The sequence below is a fragment of the Lucilia sericata genome, unplaced genomic scaffold, assembly GCF_015586225.1.
Source record: "Lucilia sericata isolate MDLA Ls3-8-SP2 unplaced genomic scaffold, ASM1558622v1 Contig000170F_arrow, whole genome shotgun sequence".
In the NCBI taxonomy this organism is placed as follows: Eukaryota; Metazoa; Arthropoda; class Insecta; order Diptera; family Calliphoridae; genus Lucilia; species Lucilia sericata.
The window spans coordinates 222,242-245,214 of NW_023994199.1; the positions used below are offsets into that span (position 1 = coordinate 222,242).

Consider the following 22,973-nt stretch of genomic DNA (forward strand, 5'->3'; position numbering starts at 1 on the left):
ATTAGGAGCAGTACATTTCAAAGTAAATTGCGACTGAACTGTCTTTACCTAGGTACATATTACATTTCATTACAGTGATGTCAAATTTGATTGATTTGAAGAATGTTTTGTTCACTAACAAAAACAGTTTTAACACGTTTTTTGTATTTATTCTTGCCAAATAGCCAAACGACCCAATTTCTTTAAATTGAGAATAATTCAAATAAATTGTTGTTAATTAAAAATGTCAAAAATTTATATTATTTCGTTTAATATAAATAATTTCAAAAATAACTTATATATTCGCAAAATTTGTCTATCACTTATATATGCACAGTTGACTATAATGATAGCAGAACATTTTAATGACATCTAATTAGCATCTCAATAGTAAATGGCCCTGTACTGGTGGTGGCTGCTAGTGATGCTATCGCTGCTACTGCTCCTACACAGCAAATAACAACAAAAAAATACTAAATTTAAAAGAACATAAATAAATTATACAATAATTAATTAACGAATGACTTGACATATAACAACAATAACAAATATACTTAAAAAACTAACAACAAAAGTTGGCAACACTAGACTATAACACAAGATAAAACGGGAGAAAAAAATCTGAAAAATGCAATCATGCATATATGACTAACAACAAACCAGCCATTTAGAAATGAACGAGGAATGAACAGTGATATAAGTACTTTAAACACAGAAGCATAGACAAATAGAAATCTTGAAAAGAGTATATAGTTTTGTTAAATTCTTTTTAAACGAGGTTAGAATGAAAAGTTTTTATGAACTTTCTAAAGCAGTCGTTCTAATAGTTTCTTTATTACTCTATAGTTCACACTTAACATGTTATGAATATGACAACTGGTAACCTCTCAAGAACATGTCTACCGAAATGGTCACTGCAATGGGATATTAGCTTTTTTCTAGATCGAAAAAATTTAGACTTCAAGAACGAAACAATACGAATACCGTGTTCTGAAGTGACTTTTCAAATTGCCTCATACAAAGCAGCATTGATTTAAAGAAAAGATTTAGCAACAAAAAAAGTAATAAAGAAATGAAATGAAGCAATTTTCATTTTCTAACCAACCAACCGTATAAACAAACAAATTTTGCGCTAAATAATTTGACAATTACTCACATCTTTACTCTGGGGATAAGCAACAACATAAAAAAATATGTACCCTAAAAAATATGAATACAAAATGGATGGCTATGAAAGGACAAAAGGAGTGGGAGTCTAGGAAGGCACCGAAAATTGAGTGGGAAGTATATATAGCAAAATGGTAGTAGGAGCAGAACTAGAGACGAAATACGAAGACCTTTAGTTAAACGAGGGGTAAAAAACAAATTAAATCATTTAGATTGTGATAGTGATCCTTTTAAGTAAAGTGTAAGTAACGATTTGGGGGAAAATAGCAACAAAAAACAAACACCAACACAAGCCAATATTCCTACACACATACACGAATATTAAAAAAAAACGACAACAAAAATTGCTTGAGTTATAATGCTGCCGGGTTGTAGGGGGGGGAGAGTTAATAAACAGACAGAGTAACCAAGAGACTTGTCTGAAAGGAAATGGAGTGCTAAGGATTTTATTAACAAAATACAACAACAAAAACAAGAAGGAGGTTTAACCACAAAAAATCAGGAGAACTTAAAGCTAATGGAGCTGGAACATTAAATTGATGATTTTCTGAATTGACAAGAACCAAATTAAAACAAAAACAAACACAACCAAAAATATCACTCAAATTGCTTAAGTGAAAAGGGAGGAGCTATTTAAAACTAAAACCAAAAGAGAAGAGCAAGTACCATATTTATTTAAAAATTAACAAATTCCTTTACAAAAACTAATTGGAAAATCAACCCTCCTAGTAATTGTTACTCTCCATCACTCTTTCTTGTCAAGATTTTTGAGTAATTTCTTTAGCGCTCTCTCACACTCAAAAAGGGATGCTGTGTGAACATCATTTCAAAGCATTTGTATCTTTTTTTTTACTCAGTCTACACTTGTGCTCTAGTGATGAATACATGTGTGTGATTTTCAAATCAGATTTATCTGAAAAGAAAAGTGAAAAAACACAAAGGGAGTGCAAACGAAATCAGAGTCACTTTTAAAATCACAACAACCCTTAGATGTGATTAGTTTTAAACAGGATTATCACCCGCTATGAACAAACGGATGTCAAGTATAAAACAGTCGATTGGTTGACTTTAAAGTGATAACAACTTGGGAAAACCAAAACACGGATAAATTTTTCGAAATAAAATTACAAACGAATAGAGAACTCGCCGTAAATTTTTTATTACAATAAAAAGAAAATGTTTGAAAATTACAAAACAAACTAAATAAAAATTTTATAAAAATTTTGAAAGAATTACTGAGAAATATGTAAAAATTATTACAAAACTTAAAAAACAAATATAACAAAAATTAGTGAATTCTAATAGAATTTTAAATAAAAAAATATTTTAAAAAGTGTCGAAAAAAAAATTTTTTCAAAAAAAAGCAGTGATCTCCGCTAATTAAAAAATAGATAAAGATAAACTAATATTTGCTTTTTAAAAAATCCTTTAGTTTAAAATCTAATTTACAAAAATGGTGATGTTACAATCACCTAACAAAACCACGGATAACAACTCGCCCTCTTTAAAACGGCTCCCAAATGAGTCCCAACTCTAACCCGGATTCGCCCAAATCAAATACTTCTCCAGAAGTTAATAAATCGAATGCTAATGAAAATAATAACTCTGCCAACACTGACATACACTCGCCAACGGCTAAAATACCAAAATTTATTATAACTCCACAAAATAATCAAAATCTAACAAATAATAACATCAACTCAAACAATAATAATGTGGCTCTTAAAGCGAATGATGAGGGCTTAAGGTATTCTATGGAACGCCTTAAACAATTAACGGAACAACATCAACAAAGACTTTCACCAAATGCTGAAGAAATGGAAAATGATTCACAGAAAAATAGTAATAGAAGATCACAAACACCACCACAATTACAACAACGCAAGCTAATGGAATTACCGCCAGTAAGGCATTTAGCTAGACCGGAACCATTGCAACATCCACACGCGGCTTTGTTGCAACAACATCCTCACCTTTTGCAAAATCCACAATTTTTGGCGGCAGCTGCTCAGGCTCAGCAGCAACATCATCAGCAACAACAACAACAACAAAATCTACACCATCATCATCATCAACATCCAGCATTTCATCAACATTTACCCACGGCTGCAGCAGCGGCAGCAGCATTTCATTTAAGAGGTCCCCTAAGTACGGCGGCCACCACAACTTTAACACTACCCTCACCAGCCAACTCCCCACTGTCGCCACCAACATCACCTAATCACAACATGCCACAACAGCACCAGCAAACAACACATTCCGAACTACAGCAACCGCATCTCTTAACACCAGCCCCAACAACAAATCCCTCAATACAACTGTCAACAAATTCCTTACAACCCTCATCATCGTCCAGCTCAACCCTATTGCTGAACACACATCCAACTGCTGCTCCCACACATCTAATCAATGGTCAAATATCAATACCTCCACCCCTAACAGCCACACATCTAACTCTAAGCCCTTCCTCTTCATCGACCACAATTTCATCGACATCCTCCGCAACACAACACGATATGGATTTGGAAAAATTAAAATTGGTTGCTCAAGCCCAAGCGGTCGTTGCTCGGTCTTCGGCTGCCGCTGTGGCAGGGGTAACGTTAAATGGTCAGGCTCCACCTCGTCCAGATTTAAGTGATTATGGATTTAGAATACAATTGGGTGGTTTGGCAGCAGCTGCTGCAGCGGCTGCGGCCACTTCAAGACAAATTGCCGCCGCTAATTATGCACGCAGTGATACCAGCGAAGAGCTTAATGTGGATGGCAACGATGAGGAGAGTAATGATGGATCTCATGGTACACCGTCGGTAAGTGGAAGAATTTTTGAATTGGTGTTGAAATAAAAAAAAGTTTAAATTAAAAGCACTTACCGTGAGATGTTGTTGTAATAATTTTGTTAGTCGTAAAGATCTGTAAATAAATGAAGAGTAGAAGTTGATTAGATCAAATAAAATAAATTCTTTAACTAACTGAAATATTAAGATTTTGCGGTGGGAAGTTAATACATCGAATAAGAATTCGATTTCAAAATGAATTTTATCATTTCCTATTATTCTATATGATAACTGCTTCAAATCGGTTGTACCTTCAATGTTCCATTTTAAAAAACACAGAAGATCGAGTATAAACATTATAACTCTAGTGGATAATATATGGTTCAGACTAAAAACTTTCTTAATTTTTATATCATTTGAATTCTGAGACTTTAAACATTTTAAAAGATTTTGAGAAATTTATTTTCTAATTAAATTTCCTATTCTTGTGGATCTTTACATAAATTTCTATTAAACAATTTAATAATTATTTACAGTAAAGGTCAAAGGTCATGTAGCTAAACGTTTTGTTAGGAATAAAAGAATTTGGTGTGGAAATGGAGAGAGAAATCAGGACCACTAATGGAATGAAAATTAAATTATCTACGAATGCGCAATTCACTGATCATCCTTGAGCGAATCGGTGGCGCAAGATCATGTTTATATTCCTTTGGCTGATGCTTCGGATTTGATTAACCAATGAATAACAATACATTGTACAATATCCAAAATTATTTGTGGCTACTTGCTCGAAAATTAACCACAGGTCGGTACAATATGTTTCAGCATCCTGTAGTCATTTATTTCATGATCCAGACTATTTCAAAAATGTGATGTAATCAATTTTGTTAGAAGTACGGGTTGGTTCTTATTGCAACCACAAGATTTTAAAAACACCTTTATAAGAAAGGGCCCATGGATCTCTAAGTATTCTTATCCAGACTGACAGTGTTGTCTTTAATATAAGAAAAGTGGTTGTTCGACATCCATAATTTCCCACTTTTTCACATTATATTAAATGCATTTCTATTCGAAATTTAATCTATTTAAGCCAAGCGAAAGGAGACTTAGAGGGTACCCAGAAGGGCATTTTTTCATAACCATAGATTGCTAAATTAAAACAAAAAGTTAAATCATTTAAGTTGAAAACTTTTGGTCATTAAAAGGTTAATATACATACAGATATGTGAAAATCTATTTAAACAAGGAAGCGATTTGAATGTGAAAAGATATAGCCCCTCGCGAAAATAGAGCTTTTCGTAGTTAAAGAATCCATAGTTGATATTTTATATAGTTCTAATAACACAACTAGTAAGAGTCGTTGAAAATCTGATGATGTTTTTTGAAGCTTTCAAATCCAATTCCGCCAATTATTTGATTCTATGACAAACTCCATAATTCTTATTTTTGCACTTATCGTAAAGTAAGCTACTGTACAGTGGGATAAAATTGATGCATTTTCGAAACTAATCTGATATTTCTATGGCTTGCACGATCGGTATAAAACTTGTCATGAGTGAAGAAGTTGATATAGTGTGATGATTTTTTTATAGATATGTATTTCCGAACGATACCGACCATATGATACCCAACACCAGTCCTTAATATTAAATGTGATTTTCTTCATAATAAAGCATTTATGTGGCAATTTCTTGTTGAAAAACTAATTTTCTGAAAGAGGCTTTATATGAGGACTAAAGCCAATATAGACCGATTCTAATAACATTTTGTGGATAGATTTATATTTACATAAAATGTATTTGTGCTGAATTTCATCACAATATTAGTGTTTATCAGTGAATTGTGGACATTCACATAATTTTCAGAAGGGGTTTTTGTATGGGACATAGGGTCAAATGCAGCCAGATCATTAGCAATTTTTGATAGATGATCAAGTCTTGTATAAATCTTAGTTGTATCGCTTTTTAGCGACATACAAGTATATTTAACCTAACTATGACTTCAAAATCTCTTTTCGGGGGGTTCAGTTGCATAGCGACTGGGTGAAATATTATACCGATTTTAAGCATTTGGCCATTGCGATCTGTAGAGTACGCACAAGGTTTACAAAAAGTGATTCTGAGCCGATTAGTATACTTTTAGGTGGGTGTAGGACCAAACACAAGGATCAGCAGAATAACCTCTTTTTTCTCTAGTGAGTTCTGTAGGATATAATCATACTATTGTGACAACATTTAGAATCGAATTCCATAACGAGTTCCAAAAATTTGTCTATATATTTTTCTATAATATATAAATATATGTACTTGCTATATTCGTAATTGATTTAAAGTAAGATACTGCACATTGGGGCAGAATCGAAGTTTTTTTTTGGGATTTAATCTGTCAAGTGCGTAGGCAATGAGCATTCAATGCAAAAACCCCATAAACACAGTTGGCGTTCCCAAACACTTAATTATCTTATGGTCTTCCTAGTGCAACTATAAGTTCTAATAAATTATGAAAATCATATATCAAAGCCTACATATTCTCATATACTGGCCTTTTATATAATTATGCATATTTCCTTTTGTTTTCTTATATAGGTTTGTCCCGTTGATTTAACCCGTTCTGTGCCCAATTCCAATGTAACATCAACCACCACATCACCAACTTCAACCACTTCCTCGACCACAACAACCAGTGATAAAGAAACCACCAAACGTTTGGCATTCTCTGTGGAAAATATATTAGATCCTAATAAGTTTACAGGAAAAAATCTGCAACAACATTACAACAATCAAAGATGGAGTTGTAGTGGCAGCAGTAACTATGATCGAGATGAGGAAATGCACGATGATGAGCACAGTGAAGATATGTCGGGTAAGTTAAGAAAAATATTTTTAACAAAAATTCTAATATTTTCTTTTTAGTTATTTAAAAAGATATGTTTTTAATCTTAATAAATAACTAAAGATACAAATTTTTAGAATATAAATTGCCAATAAAAAAAAAATATACAAAACATTTTAGCATATAATCCCAGCGTTTGTTTTAGTATGGAGTAAAAATTTTAATTGATATTTTTGCCAAATACCTTTATATATTTTTGTTATATACCATTTGTTGCAAATATTTTTCAAATGCCTTTTTGTTTTTTTTTATTTAACTATAACTGAATGTAAACGCAATTAAATTTTTGGGCAATATCCTGTACAGAACGATTGAGTATTAAAATTTAGCATAGAAGTTGGTTATGTATGTAGTATGTGGAAAAAAAAAATATTTCAATCAATTTCTATTTGGTTTTAAAAACAAGTTGAAAAAAATACAAATCAACATAAAATACATATACATATACAAATACATACTCATACAAACAAATCAAAAAATAAAATTTATGTATATTCCTGGCAAAAACGATAAATTTTTAGAATTGTGTAGAGTGGAATAAAAACAAAAAACAAACCTACACAAAAATATTGTATAAATTTAGTCTAGTCTCTACTTCACATCTGTGTAACGATGAGATTTCATCTTTTATGAATTTAAAAACACTAGAAAACATTTAGTCCGACCGACCAACCGACAGTCAGTCAACCATTCAATCATCCTTGCATCCAGTCAGCTATCCATTTAACCATTCTTCCGTTCAGGCAACCATTTACTTTATATATTTGGAAGGAGAAATAAAAAAATAAATAAAATATTATTGCTATTTGAGTGTGTAGGTTTTAAATATAATTTTATGTGTGTATTTTGTTTGTAAACACATACATATGTATATGTAACCCTGCATTTTGGGGTGTAGGACCAGAAATACGACAACACTATGTAATGTTGATAACATTGCAACAATTCGTTGTCGAAATCTAAATTTTATACACATCCGTTGTCTAAATATTAACAAACGTGGTAAGCCTACTATTGACAAACAATCCGTTGCCAATAGTGAGCTTACCACGTTTGTTAACATTTAGACAACGGATGAGTATAAAATTTGGATTTCGACAACGAATTGTTGCAATGTTGACAACGTCGCGTTGTCAACATTACATAGTATTGTCGTACGTAATTATATACTTTGACAACGGATGTTACTGAAAAATTATAAACTCTTTGGTGTCAATTTGGTACCAGGCGTGTATATTTCCTTTTCTCTCTGTGTAATATATCCACATTGCTCCTTAGTGATAACTGTTTTCCTCTCTGTCTTACTTACAGACATAAGCCGATAGTTTAACATTAAAAAAGAAATTCTTTTAAAAAGGATACTTTGACTCCTTGCCAAACTGCTGGGTTGTGTATGTGATGTATGAATGTGTTGTTTGTATTTTGCAGTTATTACAATCTACAGTAGATTTAGTTTTAAAATTCGTTCTTGTATTTGTATAACAGATTGTAGTTTTATGTTGTTTTGGTTTTTTCTCTATATTTCTTTGTTAAATACTCTCATTCGAAATACAATTTTTTCAGTTTGTTTTTTTTTTTTTTCATAATTCTATGAGTTCTAGCAAGATTTAAATTAAAATCTCTTAACAAAATATTGAACTGAATAAGTAAAAAATCGTTATTGCATTTTTTTCTTGATTTTCTATTAGGAGTCTTAAGTATGAGTTATTTTTAAATTTATAAAAGTTTCATAAGACTTTTGTTTGCTTAAAAAATGTTAACAATAACTATTTACTTTTAAGAGTTAGTTTGAAAGGAAGATGTATGTTACATCAAATTCGAAGAAATACTCCTCAAATAGGGCCTATTGTGTGTTCCTTTACCAGCGCCTCTGGTGGGAATTGAATTGTATCACTAAAATCTCCGACAAAAATTTTGGAGGATCTGTCAATAATTAACGATATTAGGATAATGAGATTCAATTCCTTAATTTTGATATATTTATAAGGGAATAAACGACGTTTAAGCATTTTCAGAGCAGGACTTCGCAAGTGGGCCGCTCATTACGAAATTTTCCAGTATCATTTATGCTTGTATAAAACGTAGTTGTGCCTATTTTTGTAGAGATATTAGTATATTTGGCATAATTATGAGCTCCAAATTCCAATTTATTGGGTCCGGTTATATGGGGGCTAGGTGAAATAATGGACCGATATCAACGGAAATCAATAGGGTTCGTCCTTGTGTCAAAAGTAATGTGTGTACCAAATATCATCCAATTATCTTCAAAATTGCGACCTGTAGTTTGATTACAAGGTTTACATGAACAGACAGACAGACGTACGGACGGACATGGCTTAACTGACTCAGAAAATGATTCTGAGCCGATTGGTACACTTAAATGTGGGTAAAGGACCATTAATTCTATGCGTTACAATCATCAGCACAAGTCCAATATACCCTCCTCACTAAAAAAAGGGGAACTGAATTTTTCAGTGATTCATAAACTCAGTTTCCTGAACGTAATTCCTAAGAATCTTCCAATCAGTGTTAATTAGGAATGTTATTTCCGGAATAACATCATTTCTAAGATACTTGGATCTAACTTCGACGAATGCCTGGCAGTGGCAAAGAAAGTGCTGCAGAGTTTCATTGTCCTCTCCACATGCTCTACATTCGTCTGAATCCGCACGTCCAATTTTGCATAGATGTGGTCGTACTCCTGTGTGTCCACTCAGAATACGTAGCATCATACTAACTTCAGACTTGCTCATTTCGAGGAGATCTTTCGTCTTGCTCTCATAAGGGTCACCCCATAGGATAGAACCACGAAGATCCTATGGGGTGACCCTGATGAGAGCAAGTCGAAAAATCTCCTCAAAATGAGGAGCCGTATGTAATACTCTTACTCAGCTTTGTAATTAATAATCTTATAATACTGGTGATCACTGTAACGTAACCAAGGATTAACTTGTATAGAAGAGCGAAAGAAGGAAAGACGAATGAATACATGTTTATTAAGCTGACAAGTACACGATAATAAGAATCTTATACATGACTCTCGGTACTGATGATCACATTCACAGATGCTATTTTAAGTACCACAATAAGCTACCAATTACATAAAATATTGATCAAGGACAATGAGGAAGCTCGTGAAAAATTCATTGAAACATCCTTCATATGGCGAGATCAAAATACGGCAAATAATTAGAAGCAGAAAATATCGTAAGATGGACATCACAACATTTAACTCATATCTTGAGATGTCCATTGTCGTTCAGTTTATAACTTAAACACAAATGAAAAATTTGGTTTTGGTTTAATCTCAAATGTACACTTGATTTGTGATCAAAATATGATTGATTTAAGAATGTAAAATATTGAATTAATATCAAAATAATGAGTGTTTTAAGTAGAAGCAAAGATTAATAGATATCTAAACTATTGCATTAATAAATCTTTGAACAGGTCAAAGAATCTTTTTAGTAGCTTTTAAATTTAAACTCCTCTTATACGATGCCGTTAACCATAATTAGAATCCAACCATCTACAAACAATAGAAGCAACATTATTGTACTGTAAAATTTACTCTATTGTTTGTGCTAATAAAACACAATTATCTTCATCAATGGTGGACTTAAGTAAACATAGACAATCAAATGATACACGCACTCCTATACAAGCAAAATCATATACACATAAAGACAGACAAACAGTAAATAATGTGTAAACATGAAAATACGCACTTAAATACTATACGCTCATACAAACATATACAGCCAACCGGAAACACTCTTCTATAATGTGTAATACACACATACACATGGAAAATTAAAAGTGAGAAAATGCTGCAGTATAATTACCATAATAACTGACAAATCCATAAATTGGCGTTAAGTATACGCCATAGTGAACCTGAATAATAAAAGGAAAATATTGATGGTGTGTTCACATCACAGTGTGTGTGTGTGTTCTTATTTGTGTATTTGTGTATATTTCCGAATGGGAGAGTGTAAAATACTGAATACTGTTTTGGTTTTAAGTGCAATTTGTTTTTATGTCTGTTTATAAACTGTAGTTAAGTTTTAACGATGGTTAAACAAAGTTGAAATGATAAACGATTTTAGGTTTTTCAAATACATTCTCATAACAGGACAATTATTAAGGCATTGTATTGTTGGCTTTTTTCAACAACACAAGCCTATAAATACAAAACAAATTTTCTACAAAAGTAACAACAACAATATAAAGTCATTTTACATTAATTAGCAAGTTAGTTAATTAGTATAACATTTATATTTGTATGGGAAGCAGAGGAGTATAGGGAGATCTAAACCATTTCAATGGTTGTTGTTTTCTGTATATCCTCAACTACAGACTTCTCTACCACCTCCTTGAATGTAATAGTGCTCATGCGCTGTAAATTTTATGCTTTAATGACGTTAAAACGATAAATTACATTTTATTGTGTTTTTAAGGTGTTAAATGCTTATATGATGGTCTTTCATAATTAGTAGTTGGGGGGTCATTTGCCATTGTTAGCGTTGAATGAATTATTGGATTTATTATGTTTTACTTTCAGGCTGTAGGGGCGTTGAGGATTTTCGATTAGATTTTTGTGGTTGGGGTTTGGTGTTAAACAAACAATCAGTTTTGTTTTAGCAGTAAAAGATATTAAGTGTGTCTGTCTAATGGCTATTGTTTTCATGATAATAATTTTATGAATAATAAACGTGTAATTTTTGTTCGATGCTTTAGTGTTAATTGTTAAACAAATAATTACATATTTTTGGGAAAATATAAGTAATTATCATTAATAAGGAAAGTAAATAGTATTTAAATTTTGATGAGAAGTGGGAATTAACTAAATGAGTTTAAGAAAAATGTATGGAATGTTATGTTGTTTTTATAGAGACGTAAGTATACCGATTATACCTGCTGTTTAAAAACAATTCTTGGTTAAAAACTAAGTCATTAAAAGCTATTTTTCATTTTGAATATCAGGCATACCCTGCTGGTTTAGTTAGTTCAAAGTGCTCATCCGTTTAGTACTAATTTAAGTCTTTTTTGGGTCAAAGTAATCTTAAAATGTACTTATTTTGAAAAATTTCGGTTTGGCTTAATCTCAAATGCCTACTTGATTTAAGATAAATATTAAGAATGATTTAAGTATATAGGTTAGGTTTATAGGAGAATGTATACTAGATCAAATCCGAAGAAATACACCTAGGCCACTATCGGGCCTGTTGTGCGCTTCAATTCATGAAAAAAATTTTTGTTCACTGAATGTATTATTTTTCCATGTTTAGGAACTCTCCTGGACGTAATTCCTAAGAATCTTCCAATCAGTGTTGGTTAAGAATGTTATTTCCGGAATAACATCACTTCCAATATACTTGGATCTAACTTCGACTAATGCTTGACAGTGGCAAAGAAAGTGCTATAGAGTTTCATTGTCCTCTCCACATGCTCTACATTCGTCTGAATCCGCACGTCCAATTTTGTATAGATGTGCACGTAATCCTGTGTGTCCACTCATATGTACCATCATACCAACCTCAGACTTGCTCATTTTGAGGAGATTTCTCGTCTTGCTCTCATCAGGGTCACCCCATAGAATCTTTGTGGTTTCTAACACCGTTTCATTATTCCAAAAGGCCTTATGGGATTCTCTCATCCATATTTTTAATTCAGCTTTTGTTGCGTTGAATGGTTTTGCGTTTGTCAGGTTAACTACATCGAGCTCCCTTCCCTTTAAAGCTATTACATTCGCCCTTTCGTTTATAAGTATATAAACGATTATATTAATACCAAAATGAGCTTGATTTGAGCATGATTCGTACTTGATTTTATAATATTTTAGCCAAAATATTAAATACAAAAAAATAGTTAAATTACTAATATACATACACATTGGCATTTAAACACACATATTAAATATGATATCATTTGTCAAAAAACTCAATTACTTATGTTAATATGTGTATGTATGTGTAGTATATAATGTATGTGTATGTATATAATAAGCACTAAAATTTCCAACCACCTATATAAACAAAAAATAAAAATCTAACGAAGATATAATAAACTTTTCAAAAATTACCAACAATTTAAACAAACCTACACATCCACACAAAAAACTGCTACTTTGCAGAAACCAAGCTAAAATTCCTCCTTATACCCATTGTGCTGGTATTGCTGCCAAAGTCATAAACTTAATTATAAAATCAGAGAGTGTTAATTACCGTTACCATCATAAACATTTATATAATAACCCAAAGAAAAAAATACAATATAATGGCGACAACAGCAGGAAGAAAGCTTCCAGCAAAATAGCTTTTATAAGAGTAATGGCAAAAGACTCATATAACTGTAATTTTATGCTGTTTCCATTTTTGTTGTGCTAGTATGTAGGTTTTAATATGGCGTCAATTATTATGGTGTTTCATAAAATGAATGGCCCCGCGGGAGTATTTGAGGTTTTGGGATTTTTGATAACATGTTAAATAATTGATGATATTAAAGTCGTGTTAATAAAAACTAATAACAGTAAAAGTCTTTTTTTAATGAAGTCTTAAGAAGAAGATGAAAAAATGGGAAAGCAGACAGTTAAAAAAGTGGATGTGGGATATTTTCGTTTATTTGGAATAACCCACAAGGAATAAATGCATACGAATATGATAGCAATTTTAACTAATGTTGGCTCTAATTCGTCTTTCGTCACGTATAGCTGTTCTCTTTGTAAACAAGAGTGAAGACTGACGATCATTTTAGTGTCCCTTCTGTACGCGAGAGCGGAGACATTCGTCACTTTACGATTTTAGTACGAATTTGATACACGCCTGGTACCAAATTGACACCAAACTGTTTATAATTTTTCAATATCATTCGTTGTCAAAGTATATACATACGTACGACAACACTATGTAATGTTGACAACATTGCAACAGCTCGTTGTCGAAATCTAAATTTTATACACATCCGTTGTCTAAATGTTAACAAACGTGGTAAGCTCACTATTGACAAACAATTCGATAACAAATTGTTGCAATGTTGACAACGTCACGTTTCCAACAATACATAGTGTTGTCGTATGTATGTATATACTTTGACAACGGATGTTATTGAAAAATTATAAACTCTTCGGTGTCAATTTGGTACCAGGCATGTATATTTCTTAAAAGCTTAAGTGAGAAGATTCATTGCAAATATTGACTCCTTTGGTCTAGCTTTCTGATTGTCTCTTTGTAATGGAGTGACGATTAGGACATGCTAACATAGAAAGTCACCTGGGTAGTCAGTGGTTGGCGTAACCCTAAGTAGTAAATATTATAGTTTAAAAAATTATTTTTTTTGCTTCGATAAAGTCGAATTTTGCGCCAAAGTAGCGTAGTTCGACAAAGAGTCAATGCATCCGAAAAAAACAGTGATTTCCACTAACGTGTAACAACCTCGTTGGCACTAATTGGTCTTTCGTGACGGATGTAAACGAGGGTGAAGGTAATCGTCAATTTAGTGTCCCCTTTGTAAGCGAGAGAGTGGACACTTAAAAACAAATTTAAGTTTTCTGTATTCGAATGAACCATAAGGTTCCAATATATTATAGTATGCTGCAATCTGGTCAGACCATTACAGGGACACCAGGAGATATTAAACTAAATCGATTATAGGACTAAAATCGCTCTACCACATGTTGTAATACCTGTTAAAAACTATTTATAAAGAAGTAATTGGAAACTTCTGACTCACACACCTTATAATTAATTCGAGCGATGCAGAACACTGTCTTTTGAGATACACTTTACTTCAGAACAGGCTTGATTCGTTTTTTGATTCAAAATATGAACAGTTCTTTTAGTGCGGAATCCATATGTTGCCAAACAAGTGGCAACTTTTTCTTTAATATGTAAAAGCTTTTACTAAATTAAATGTGTTAAGTTTTAAAGTTTAGCATAATTTTAGACTTTTAGCAGTTGGTAAAGAAAACCAAAATCTATTTTTAAAATTTAAATAAAAACCATTTCTGTAAAATTCTTTCTTTAACCTTATTTTCTACAGAAGTATAAGAGGAAGCAATATATACTTCCTCTTTATGGTCTGGGCAGCCATATTTAATATTTTCTGTTTATCCACCATTTTTTTGTTGTTATTGCCATTCTCTATACATACTTTTACTTCTGGTTTGTTTTGACTATGATCCCTTGTTTTTTTTTTTCAAAAACTGGTTGTTGCTGTTAGTCATGCTTTTTGTTTTCCGTATTTAAACAATAAACCGCCCCCTCATATTTAGCTGTTGTTAACGAAAAATATCCCCATTTTGTGTTTAAATGGCATCATATAAATATTTTTATTCCTTATACACTTTATCATGTTGTTGTTTTTGTTGCCACTTGTACTTTTATAGCTATAAGCAACCCCTAGTTTTTGCTGTATGTGTGGCAGTAAAGTTGAGTTCGTTGTATTGTTAGTGCTGCTTCTGGAGTTTTTCCCCCAGAATTTCTTTTTAAACTTTATCGTTTTTGTTTTTCTTTAGCATGCGGTATATCATCATTTATTTATGCATAAAATTTTTTTCTTATTTTTTTACAATTATTGTTCTTTAGTTTTTAATTCATGCAGGAAAGAAGGATAAATTTTAAAATAAAAAGATTTATATATAGAGTTGCCAGACTTTTTCATTGTTGAGCTATCATTGAACAATCTTTAAAAAAACCTAAATAAGTACTCATGTGCCTAAAAATCAATTTAACCTGTCAATTGCGGTTTTACTCATACGCCTGAATGAGCCGCCATCATAAATAGAAAAAAATTGTGTTAAAAACCCCTTTTTGAAATGAAACCGTTACATGATGCTCAGACTATATATGCAAGTTGCAAACAAACCTAAACGACTTAAAACACCCAATTAACCGAACCCATCAACTAAATATCCAAATGGTCAAGGTTGTTCTAACACGAATTTTAACGTTACGCTATTTAAACACACAAAAAAGTGCAGACACACACAGTAGACAGACGTACTCAGACACCCTGACAGATCAGGACTTGAACAATGCAATAACAAACACAACTCCAACATCATTAACAAATATATACATACAAACGCGAACAAAAAATCTGCAGTAATATACAAACAATTACAGTAGAAAAATGTTGGCTGGTTAAATCCTCCTCATCCTTATCATCAACATGAAACGCCAATGTTAACAACAACAACAGCAGCACTAAAATCCAAGTTTCAAATAAACATATCGATTGTCTGGTCTCACACTAATCGCGCTAGAAGAGTTACCGGCACCCTACGCGCTAAATACTACATGTTTTGGTTGGCAAAGGTTTAACTGGTGCAAATAACAGTGTGTGTGTGCTGATGGGCTTGTTTTGGGGTTGAACGTGTGTTTTGCATTTGTATTTCTTTTGGCGCTACATTTTTGACGTTTATTTTTATTGAGAGAGGTGCTTAAATTCATTGAAATTTTTTCACTGTATTTGTTTTCCTATCATTACGGGTTGTTTGGTTGAGTTGTTACGCAGCCAGTATGTTTGACCACAAAATCAAATTAAATGTGGTTGCAAATTAGTACTGTTTATCGTTTTAAAGTGTGTGTCGCTGCTATCGATACTTTAGTGAAATTGAAATGGTTTGGATGAAGAGTTAAAGAGGATTTGAAAGGTGTTTTAATCGTTAGGAGTGTAGGTTTTGTAATTTGTTGGAATTTTCAACGTTCAATTGGAACCGATAGGATTCTGTTTAGACTGAAGCACTCCACGTAGTCCGTTAATTCTATATGAAGGTGTGATGAGTTCGTCATCTACATGTTACAATCAAATTAGATTTACACAGTTTACTCCTCGATACTTCAGCAAGATCTTTCAGTATATGTCTTGATAAATGAAGATCCACACGGAGGGAATAAAACACGCCTGGCACCAAATTGACATCAATTTTTTCAATAACATACGTTGTCAAGTACATACATATATACAACAACACCATGATATGTTGACCACGCAACGTTGTCAACATTGCAACAATTCGTTATCGCAATCTTAATTTTATGTACATCCATTCTCTAAAAGTTAACAAACGTGGTAAGCTCAAAATCCGTTCTTAATAGACAACGGATGTGCATAAAATTTAGATTACGACAACCTTGACAACGTTGCGTGGTCAACATTACATGTTGTTGTTTATATACTCTGTATAGGGTTGTATAACAAAGTTAGGCAACAAGGAGTGAGAGTGAATTTCACATGCCTCACTAGTTTTTCATTATACGGAACTCAGAAGACTAGATCAAGCGTCACTTAGAATCATCAATGTATACTCTCCCTCTCCCATTCCCAGTAAGGAATGTGAACGCTGAACGGCGATATTTATAGAAAATATCGGCATTGTTCGATCAGATTTGCCTAGTTAAACACCACATACTTTTACTATTGATCAATAAAACTTGCATTCATTGTTTCAAGGTAACCTGAATAATCAGATCGTGTTAACCTAAAAAGTCATTGATATTTCAATAGTTTTCCATCGATCTAACAATTTTGCATCCATTAGAATAAGCCAAACTTGTAGTAATATTAACTAGTTTAGAATGGTACTAATGGGTACTCGAAATATTAATTTTATCTTTTATATCTATCTGTCATAGATATAAGCAGTATCTATATGTCTGTCTATATAAAAAGACTGCAGGTTGTTATTTGTACTGATGATAATGTTTTTGTTGTTATTGTTAAATATATATATGTTCTTTTAAGCAGACATCCATTACAAAAGTAAACTTATTTATAAATGTTGTTTGTTTTAACAACCGCCATTATACGCCATAATTGAACAAACAAATCTTTATATATACACGCACATGCAGACATACTCTCGCGTAAATAAATTTACACACGCAAATAGATAAGGCAAAAAAAGTTTTAAAATACACGTCAACAAAACTGTACTCAACGTATGGATAATGGCAGACAAGTCACTACCCAGTGAGATAAATGGCAAAAGATTCACATATTAGATCATCTAAAACCTCTTCCTGCGAGGTCCCCAAGCATATCCTTAAGGTTTTGCTTCATATGACAAGAGTCAATGGGGAACAAATTCCAAGTTTTGGGGTGAGCTTATCAGGATTTTATAAAGTCTTCTCTATTACATAATTCTACCTACTGGGTTCTAATAATGTAGCTACTACTACTATTTTAATATAGATAAAACACATTTGTACTTATATGCTTTTACATATGTATGGGTAATTGCATAAACTTATTCTTGTAATGATGTGTTTATTGGCAAGCTGTGTCGGTCAATAAATGTTCAATATTAAATGAAGCATTGATGTTAATTTACTGATTAATTACCGCAATGTTTACAAAACGAAAGGGTAAAACGTGCAAGCAAATGAGAGAAAACGCGAATGAGTAGGTGGTTATTGTTAAATGAGTGTATGAGAGACACTTGATGAGGTGTATTTGTGTCTGTGATTTTGAATATGCCTGTGTGTTTGTGTGCAGTGTTAAGTGGAAATGATTTAAAAACAACAGCATCCACTATACTATAATGGCAAAATTGAGTGCAATGGTTTAGGTGTAATTAAAATAGCTGATTATTTGCCTACTTTTAGGCTATAATACAGACAAATTGAGTACACTCAACTAAACTAATTAGTTGTTAAAGCAACAGAAGGCCTATATGTAAATTTGAAATAAAGGAATGGAAAATATTTGTTAGGGGATTGTAAAAACAAAGATTTTTAGCAATAATTTAATTACATTTCTAATAAGTAACATAAATATTAATCCAGAGCCTATTTAATAATCTATTAATTACCTTGAATAAAACTCTTACCAAGACCTTTTTAAACTTCTAATAAGCTTCTTTCACTTATTAAACAATAATTAAAAGATTTTTTTTTATTTCTTTAACAAAATGACATTCTTAAACCTTTGATTCCCTGGTATTAACAACTTGTTTTTAAAAAACAGCCTTAAAACTTCCCAAAGAAAGGAGCAAAAAAACTTTACTTGTTAACAAATTAACTACACAACAAAACAATTTAGTTGCCACAAGCTACCGTTGTAGTCTGTTAAAAAATAACAGGGTTATTTTACTCCCACCTTCGAAGTAATAGGGTTAAATGTTATTACTGGATGTTGTTGTTGCCTTTAACAAGCATTTTAAAGCGTTAAAAAATGCACTCAAGCATTAAGGAAAAATACTTGTGACAAGCTTGACAACAACACAAGGATTTCGAAAAAAAAAATAAATTGGAATCAAATCGTCTACATAAAGTTGAGACCATAGAAAAAGAGATTTACATTTATTTGTTTGCATTTTAAAAAAGGACAACATTAAGACGCACCAAACACACTCATTTAGTTTTTAAATTTATACCAAAATGTCAACCCTTTTCAAAATGTAAATCAAAAATGCAAAAAAAACCTAAGCCAGGGGAGGAAAATTGTTAAGGAGTGTATTTGAAAATAAGGAAGTTATATTACTTATTTAAGTGTTTGTTGTATAGATATTAGTGTGATTGTCAAAGGGATTTTTAGGATATTTTTAATAGAGTTTTAATTTTACTGTTAACAAACTTACTTAATTTTAGAGGTGTGTTTAATATTGGAAAATTATTATTTATAAATCGATTGTTATTTCACGTTTAAATAATTATAGCCTATACCAATCGGATCAGAATCACTTTCTGAGTCGATTAAGCTATGTCCGTCCATCCGACTGTCTTTGTGTCTGCCTGTCCGCTTGTCTGTCTATCATGGACACACAATGTAAACCTTGTGCGCACGCTACAGGTCGTAATTTTCGAGATAATTTGATGAAATTTGACACATAATCTTTTTTCGACCCAGGGACACTCTTAATTATGTTAAATGTTCTAGTATCACTTTAAGGTCAAAATTCACTTATAAACACTAGTATCACGATAGGTTAGGTTGATAGGAGGATTTATAGTACATCAAATCCGAAGAAATACACCTAGGCCACTATCGGGCCTGTTGTGCGCTCCTTTTAATGAACAAAATTTTTTGTTCACTGAGTATATTATTTTTCAATGTTCAGAAACTCAGTTTCCTGGACTTAATTCCTAAGAACTTTCCAATCAGTGTTAGTCAGGAATGTTATTTCCGAAATAACATCGCTTCCAAGATACTTGGATACTTCAACGAATGCTTAACAGTGCCAAAGAAAGTGGTCCAGAGTTTCACTGTCCTCCCCACATGATCTACATTCGTCTGAATCTGCATGGCCAATTTTGTATAGATGTGCTCGTAATCCTGTGTGTACACTCAGAATACGTACCATCATACTAACTTCAGACTTGCTAATTTTGAGAAGATTTTTCGCCTTGTTCTCATCAGGGTCACCGCATAGGATCTTTGCGGTTCTACCCACCGTTTCATTATTCCAAGAGGCCTTATGGGATTCCTCATCCATATTTTTAATTCAGCTTTTGTTGCGTCGAATGGTTTTGCGTTCGTCAGGTTAACTACCTTGAGCATATGATGTAAACCTTACCTCTGGGCGTGTATTCAGTTAAAGCTTTCTTACAATCCATTACGGTCTTAGATTTAATTCTATCACCTGATATCGCCCTAATTGCCTTCTGGCTGTCGGTGAATATATTAAGGCCCGTGGCGCCATATTGTAATCCAATATACTCATTCCGTTATTGCTCGGACTTCTGCCTGGAAGCTTATGTTATGATTAGGTAAACGGTTACCACGATTGATAGCCTCCTAAGGACCCAATCCTTGTACCAAAATGTACAAGGATAGGCCTTATTTACCCTTGACCCCACATAACTCCTCTTTTGGAAAATCTCTTTTTTGTCAATAAATTGTTAAAATATTTCGGAGTAAAGGTAAACAAACTTTAATGCTTTATTATTAAAAAATAATCCACATTTTTAACATTCGCACTGGTGTAAAGTATCATACGGTCGGTCATGCCCGACTGTACATTCTTACTTGTTATGTTTAATTGATTTGCAAGGTTCTTTGCAGAAAACTTGAGTTTTAACATAAATCAAGTTAAACAAAAAGAAAATTCTCCCAATTCCCTACAGTTATAGTACCTAATAATTGCTTAATATCTAGAAAATTAAATTATATAAAATAGATAACATACACATACGATTACATTACAATGTAATAGAAAACGTAATTGATTTTCAGGGGAATGAGTGAATAAAATCAAAACAAATAACTTCAGCATTTATAACCATTCTACTCATAATAATTTTAATTGAATATGTATAAATATAACTAGAATAAAAACATTTACAAACACCCACTAAAACATCAAGCCAGCATATGATCCAAACAACAGTACAATTTTTTTCCAATTAATTTTCTCAGCCAAACGAGAAAAATATTGATTGAATTCTATATCGAGTTTTTTTTTTGTATTATTTTATACCGGTGACATCAATGACATGTGTATCTAGTGGAATGATGTTTTTGGTCTTTTTTACTTTATGATGATACTACTGATGGAGACACGTAAAATGAAAGTGATTGATTTCAATTTTCAAAACAAAAATTGAAATTGTTTTCAAGGGGGGGAGGGGTTTTCTATTATGTTTTATAACTTTCACAAATGGTCATCATATGTTTGAGTTTGCCAAGCCATGGTCAGTTATAAATTGGTGACGCAACAAATACTCCCCCGCCATGATTGATGGCTATTTTGTTTTTCCAGGAATTAAATCTGTTTATTGCTGGCTGACTAAATGCTAATTTGTTTTATTTTATTTTTGTCATTTAATTTTATCCTCCTATTATCCTTTTGGCAAATAAACAACCAACTTAACTTTGATGTTTTTTTCTTGTATTCTTTCTTTCTTTAGCCCATGACCTTAATGACATGGATCAGGATGACATGTGTGATGATGGCATGAGTGATATTGATGATCATGCTAGCGAAACTGATTCGAAAAAGGGTGGCAGTCGCAATGGTGATGGTAAATCACAAAGTGGTAGTGGTGGCTCTAAACCAAGAAGAGCCCGCACTGCATTTACTTATGAACAGCTGGTGTCTTTGGAGAATAAATTTAAGACCACACGTTATTTAAGTGTATGTGAGAGACTGAACTTGGCTATTAGTTTGTCATTGACAGAGACTCAGGTAAGAATCATAAAAACCATAGAACTATTAATCCAAAAGAAAACTATGTTGCAACATGTTTGCGTAAATATAATTCTTATCAATTATCTAAAACACCACTTTTTTCCTTTTATTTCATTTTAGGTTAAAATTTGGTTTCAAAATCGTCGCACCAAATGGAAGAAACAAAATCCTGGTATGGATGTCAACAGTCCCACTATACCACCACCACCCTCAGGCGGTTCATTTGGACCGGGGGCATATGCCAGTAGCCTACTCTATTCGCATACTATGCCCTATCCACCCTATGGTCCTTATTTTCATCCCTTGGGTGCAGCACATCATCTAAGTCATTCGCATTCATAAAATTGTAAGATGCAACAGAAATTGTTGCAAATAATGGAAATGCGTAAATATCGTACGCAAACCAAAGAATAAATACAAAAAAAAATGTGATGAAACCAAAAACTTAATTAATAAAAATGTAATATAAAACTTAATGCTCAATTTTGAAAACAAGGGCCAGTGCAATCTCAAATTACTTTTCTATGTTTTGTGTAAAAAGAAAACCTTCTTATAAAATTAAGCTTGTACAGTTTATGTTCTATTAACATGGTCAATTATTCTTAAACCAACTTAACAACTGGCTTTTAATTTATATTTTTAATTTTGTATGTTTGTAAATATGCTTGCCATTTGTTATATAAATTATGGGAAATTAAATAAACAATAACTAATTTTAATTAATGCTTAAGATATTACTATAAATATATATAATTAATATTAAAATAATTTTAATTATATAAAAACATAAATTAATAAATTGTATATGTTAGCCATTTATACATATTTAAATACATATTTAGTTTGTAATTTAGTTTAAAAAGACATAATAAATTTAAATCAATGAAAATCAAAAATTATTATAATAATATTATGAAAAATATAACTTAATATCTAAGTAAAATTAATAAATATTAAAAAAAATATAATTAAAAAGTGTTTGTTTAATGAAAGAGATTTCAAATTGGGATCGAGTTAACTTAAAAGGG

The 22,973-nt window shown here is 32.1% G+C and overlaps 1 protein-coding gene across 1 annotated transcript; it reads left to right on the forward strand.

Moving 5' to 3' along the window:
- Positions 1–2,111: 2,111 nt before the first annotated feature.
- LOC119601495 (homeobox protein slou) lies at positions 2,112–22,754 on the forward strand. Its single transcript, XM_037952452.1, is given in 5 exon segments — positions 2,112–2,656; positions 2,658–3,953; positions 6,506–6,782; positions 21,665–21,942; positions 22,066–22,754. Coding segments are annotated over 5 exon segments (2,130 nt in total). The 5' UTR covers positions 2,112–2,599; the 3' UTR covers positions 22,288–22,754.
- Positions 22,755–22,973: the final 219 nt, after the last annotated feature.